The sequence below is a fragment of the Salvia hispanica genome, chromosome 2, assembly GCF_023119035.1.
Source record: "Salvia hispanica cultivar TCC Black 2014 chromosome 2, UniMelb_Shisp_WGS_1.0, whole genome shotgun sequence".
NCBI classification, from domain to species: domain Eukaryota; kingdom Viridiplantae; phylum Streptophyta; class Magnoliopsida; order Lamiales; family Lamiaceae; genus Salvia; species Salvia hispanica.
Genome location: NC_062966.1, coordinates 28,109,051 through 28,115,050, shown reverse-complemented (window position 1 = coordinate 28,115,050; position 6,000 = coordinate 28,109,051). Strand labels below are relative to the sequence as shown.

Sequence of the window (6,000 nt, the reverse complement as noted above, 5' to 3'; positions counted from 1 at the left end):
AAGTAGATAATACTGTATATACGACTCTCTTCTATATTATTTTCTCTCATAATTTACTTTCTTTCCACTTTAACTATTTATTATCATCTTTGCTAAACAACGGCAAAAAAAACGCTCACTTGTAGTGGGATAGAGGAATACTTTTTTCTAGTATGACACCTTTTCTTATCTCTCCCTTTATTTTATTCTTATTTATTCCAATTAAAACAATTTCTTAATATGTGTGCTAAAAAAATACCCCAATCAAGTTGGGACCGAAGGTGTATCACCTAAAATGTTTGTGATAACTATTGTAATTCCCATCACCAAATTCTATTTAAAACTTAAGTTTGTAATGTACTATATATATCACTCCATGCATTATGTTCCCATTTAGTATCGAACCTCAAAAATATGTTTCAAATTAGTAACAGTTTCGACTGTATAATTAGTTTTCGTATGTAACGTTGTCGATTTCATAAAATAGGTCACATACCAAAGCAAATTGGGAACCTCACTTCCCTACTAAACCTGGATCTTGCTTACAATAAGTTGGCAGGTACGTTTAAAAACATTTCATTCCATTCATATATATATATATACAATGCCTATATTTCTTGTGCTTCAATCATTCTTATATTTTATGGCTAAAACTTTCAGTAATAATCCAAAATGGTGTCATCTTTATGTAGTTGAGAAGAAAATACATTTCTTGTGCTTCAATCATTCTTATATTTTATGGCTAAAACTTTCAGTAATAATCCAAAATGGTGTCATTTTTATGTAGTTGAGAAGAAAATCTTGTTTTCTCCTATTTGTTTTAGGGTTGATCTTATTTTCCATATTTTTAAAAAATTCATATAACCCGTATTTTCTCTTTAAAAAATCCCCAAACCTTTAAAAAATTCGATTGATGTCCCGTTTGACATATTTATAATTTATGCGATGAAATGTGTTAGTTTGCTGGTATTTTAGGTGGATCCATGTAAGACTCTGTTACAGGTAATTGATGATTGAAAATATGAGAAAGCATGAGTTGAGAACATTCTTTTATAAAATCGAATGACTATCTGCACACTATATATTGTATTGAATGTCCATTTACGGTAGGTGAATTGCCGGGAGAGCTTGGTAATCTAGCAAAACTCGAGTCTCTATTTGCATCGTTCAACGATTTCTTATCTGGTTCCATCCCATCTTCCATATTCAACTTATCAAACTTGAAGACACTCCATCTTCAACAGAATCAATTTTCCGGCACTCTTCCTCGGAACATGGGGCTCTCGCTTGTCAGTCTCGAGGAGCTCTGCTTATTTTTCAATAGACTCACCGGACAAATTCCAACCTCTATCACCAATGCTTCTCAGCTTACTGTCCTAGAACTAAATTTAAACTCATTCACTGGCCCCATTCCTGACTTTGGTAATCTAAGGCAGCTTCAAACCCTTCGCCTTTGGGAAAATAATCTGACCGGGGCAGAATCGCCAAATCAAGAAATAGGGTTTCTGTCTGGTTTAACAAACTGCCGCAATTTGATGCACTTGGAAATATCAAACAATTCATTGATGAATGGGGTTCTCCCAGCTTCGGTTGGGAATCTTTCTACTTCTCTTGTCACTTTTGCAGCATCTAATTGCAGCATTAGAGGCCTCATTCCTTCTCAAATTGGAAATTTAAGCAGTTTGCAAACCTTAGATTTATCTAGGAATCAACTCACAGGATTGATCCCAACAACACTGGGAAAACTGGTGCAACTTGGGAAGTTGTATCTTTATGATAACCAGCTGCAAGGATATATCCCTCATAATATTTGCCAAATCAATAGTTTGCTAGAGTTACTCTTGAATGGTAATATGTTCACAGGTTCAATACCTGAATGTTTGGGAGATATCAAGTCCCTTCAAAGAGTCTCTATTGCCTCAAACAAGCTGAATTCTACACTTCCTTTCAACTTTTTAAGTCTTCAAAACCTCATAGCTCTCCACTTGTCCTCAAACTACTTGACTGGTCTAATTCCTGATCAAATCTCAAGTTTGAGGGCTATCAACACCCTAGACTTGTCTTATAACCTGTTTTTAGGAAACATTCCAAACACAACTGCTGATTTGGAATCTCTTGAGTTCCTGTATTTGTCAAATAATATGTTGAATGGATCCATCCCTGAATCTTTGGGGGAGGTGAGAGGCTTGAGGGAACTAGATCTATCCAGTAATAATCTCTCTGGTTTGATACCTGTCTCCTTAGAGAATCTCGATCTCAAATCGTTTAACGTCTCTCACAACAAATTGGAAGGACAGATTCCTGACAAGGGTTGCTTCGCCAACTTCACCGCTGAATCTTTTTCTCAAAACCCTGAACTATGCGGCGCTGCCAGATTTCAAGTGCCACCTTGTCCGAGAAAGCATGGAAGATCAAGATCGGAACAAATTGCTCTGATAATGAAATATGCTTTGCCTCCCTTGGTCGGAGCTTTGATTTTCGTACTGATCGTGGTCTTCCTGATAAAGAGACGCCAGCAGAAAAAGGCGGCGCCAGCTTCTGCTGACGCCTCATCAGTTGGAGTCCCATGGAAGATCGTCTCGGAGAGAGAACTCACACATGGGACGAGTTCCTTTAGTGAGATAAACCTACTCGGGAAAGGGAGCTATGGTTCAGTGTTCAAAGCAATGCTTGCGGATGACACAACTGTCGCAGTGAAAGTGTTCAACTTGGAATCAGAAGGAGCGCTGAAGAGCTTCGACACAGAGAGTCGCATACTGAGCACTATTCGCACAGGAACTTGATCAAGATACTTGGTTGCTGCAGCAATGCGCAGTTCAAGGCCTTGATTCTAGATTACATGCCTAATGGGTGTCTGGACAAATGGCTGCATTCGGATGGGCATGTTTTGGATCTGATGCAGAGGCTGAATATAGCCATAGACGTCGCTGGCCATGGAATATCTTCATCACAATCACACGTTCACCGTCGTGCATTGTGATTTAAAGCCGACAATGTGTTGCTTGACGAAGATATGACTGCTCATGTTGGGGATTTGGCATTTCTAAGCTTTTGAGGATAGGGAAGCTGTGGTTAATACTATGACCATGGCAACTATTGGTTATGCAGCACCAGGTAATCTTTATTTCAATATAATACTAGTTTCTATATATCTTGTTGTGAGTAATGAAAAAATTGATAAACATGTGTAATGTTACAAACAGAATATGGATCAGAAGGAAAAGTATCCACGAGCGGGGATGTATACAGCTATGGGATACTATTGTTGGAGATTTTACGAGTACGAAGCCAACAGATGATATGTTCAGCGTGGAAATGGGCCTGAAGGAGTGGGTGAACAATGCATTACAAGAAAATGGAATAAGTGAAGTTGTGGCGCCTGGTTTGCTATCAAAAGAAGATCGGCATTTCTCTGCAAAGGAGCAATGTGTTGTGTCTATTTTTGATTTGGCGATGAAATGTTTGGCCTTCTCGGCCGAGGAAAGGATCAACATGATGCAAGTTGCAGCTGCACTGCAGAAGTTCAAAGCTATAGTAGAAGCAGCCACGAAGAGGCGAACGAGTTCTTGAATATGTACCATCGTTATGAACTTTTTTCCTCATGATGACTCAAACGCTCAGCAAAAAGTTACAACTTGATTTCCACTCCCAAATTGCAAAGGAAGAAGCTTAATTTATCAAAAATTTAACCACACCTTTAATCATATAGTGAATTGTGGTTTCACGTGTACTAAGTTGATCACCTTGTGCACAAGGCTTGTCTAGTGAAGAGAGTCAGTAAATATCTCTATAAGCACCATTATATGTGGACTACTAACAATGCCCCACTGATTTCCTTCCATTTCTCTTTTAAAGTTGAGGTGCCTCTAAAACTACTTAAATCTTGTTGGTTCTCACTTATATTCATAACATAAGAAATTTTTTAAATGTATTAAATAAATCGAACATAATCTAGATTTAGTAGATCTATGCATTTTAGAAAAATGACTAAAAACAAGTAAAACATAAGCAGAGCCTCACAAAAATACCGGCAGATTGAAGAAAAAGAATATATATGAACTTATTGTGGTTCAACTATTTAATCAAATATAGTTGGGCGAAACAAGAATGTCCAGAAATACATACCCTTCATTGTTCAGACATTCCAACAAATCACCTGGGCCTCGTTTGGAGAGCTACTTTAATTTTCATAGCTAATTGCTGTGTTAACCTTTATAGCCTACTTTATTGAAATTAGCAGATTTAATTTAATATAAGAAACTGGAAAATAATTGAGTCGCTTTGGCCGAGTGGTTAAGGCGTGTGCCTGCTAAGTACATGGGGTTTCCCCGCGAGAGTTCGAATCTCTCAGGCGACGAATTTTTTATACTTAAATTTTCTTTTAAATATTAAGAAATAATTATTGAGTTAGACAATAATAGGTACACTAGTAGTAGTAGTAGTATAGTATTTTATTTAAACAACGTTTACCCAAACCCTTCTTCTTACTACTATAAATTATGACAGTAGATAATTTGATGGAAAAACTAAATAATAATAAATGTGCTTTGTCTAAAATACTGGAAAAAACATTTATCCAAATCAAAGCTTACGTTAAATTATGACAGTGATTATTTGATGATTAAATGATGTGTCACTTAATTTAGCCAATAAGGCCAAAATTTAGTGGTAAAATTGATGCATCCAAAGATTTTTTTTTTTTAGAAAATTTCAATTTAGATTTCACATTTTCTGCGAATTCATGTTTAGTAAAAATCGTTGAATTCAAATTTTATTTTATAAAGCCAGGTTTAGCGTATGGTATCATATAATTATTTACTAAAGTAGCACTATTAAGACTACACATACATTTAGTGGAGCCAATCTAAACACAAATCACAAATGGTGCTTTAAGAAAGCAGATGGCTTTTTCTTTTTTCTTTCATGATTCTTTTTCACACTAACCAACTTTGGAAACAAATTAATCATCCTTATCTCCATCTACCCTTTGACCTTTCAAGTGATTCATGAAGATGACCTCTTCTTTTCCTTCTCTCATGCTCTCATCATCTTGATAGTATTAAGAAGAGAAAAAATAAATTGACATTTTTGCGCCTAAAATGACATCAAACGGCCAAAATCACTGAGCACTACTACTTCAAGACAATTTGCAAGTAATGTGTGAATCTACAGGCATTCTGAGATACTACACCTTTCTTGATTAAATGAAAATTATTGATGTATATTCTGATTAAATAAATGTTAATATATTTTGGAATAGTGACAAAAACAAATGAAGCAACTTTCATGTGGTTCACAAAGTTGCTTTAGGAAAGTAGAAAGCTATCCTTTTTGGTTTTGAATCTCCACTAACCAACTTTGTACATAAACTATTGATGATCTTGCAAAGATTGAAGCAAAGATCAATGGAGACCACCTCTCCATTTCTTTCCTTGCTCTCATGCTCTTGACATTAAACCTCCCTGCACTCACCTCCGCCACTGACCAAGATGCGCCTCGCCTTCAAGAAAGCCATCACTCTCACCCGAGCCACGTCCTGAGCAACAAATGGTCCACAAACACCTCCATCTGCAGCTGGACCGTGTCTCCTGCAGCCAGCTCAACAGGGTCACGGCCCTCAACCTCTCCGGCTACGCCCTCCATGGAACCCTAGCCCCGCACCTGAAACTTAACGTCCTTCAATCTCTTGACCTTAGCTCCAACAACTTCAACGGAAACATACCAACACAGATTGGAAATTTGAGCATGCTTCGGACTTTGTCTGTTTCTTATAACAAGCTGGAAGGTGTCATCTCATCTTAATTACTTCGAATTATCTGTCTCACTCATTACAGACAATAATATTTTTATTAAATACAGAAATGGGACATTTTGGTTGGAATTAATAATTACTCCACTTACTTATTAACTATTAAGAAAGCAGGTGATATTCCGTCTTCCATCTTCAACATTTCTCTGGAATATCTGTCTCTCGGAAACAACAGGCTCACTGGAAATATCCCCATTTTCAAATATTCAACT

At 36.9% G+C, this 6,000-nt stretch overlaps 1 protein-coding gene and 1 non-coding gene across 2 annotated transcripts; both read left to right on the top strand.

The window, feature by feature from the left end:
• Positions 1-239: 239 nt before the first annotated feature.
• LOC125206686 (receptor kinase-like protein Xa21) lies at positions 240-2,762 on the top strand. The gene is made up of 2 exons (XM_048105925.1): positions 240-538; positions 1,090-2,762. Exon 2 carries the CDS (start codon positions 1,254-1,256, stop codon positions 2,760-2,762), a length of 1,509 nt encoding a protein of 502 aa, XP_047961882.1. The 5' UTR covers positions 240-538; positions 1,090-1,253.
• Positions 2,763-4,254: 1,492 nt separating this feature from the next.
• TRNAS-GCU lies at positions 4,255-4,336 on the top strand. The gene has a single exon. It is a non-coding gene; the product is annotated as a tRNA-Ser (tRNA).
• Positions 4,337-6,000: the final 1,664 nt, after the last annotated feature.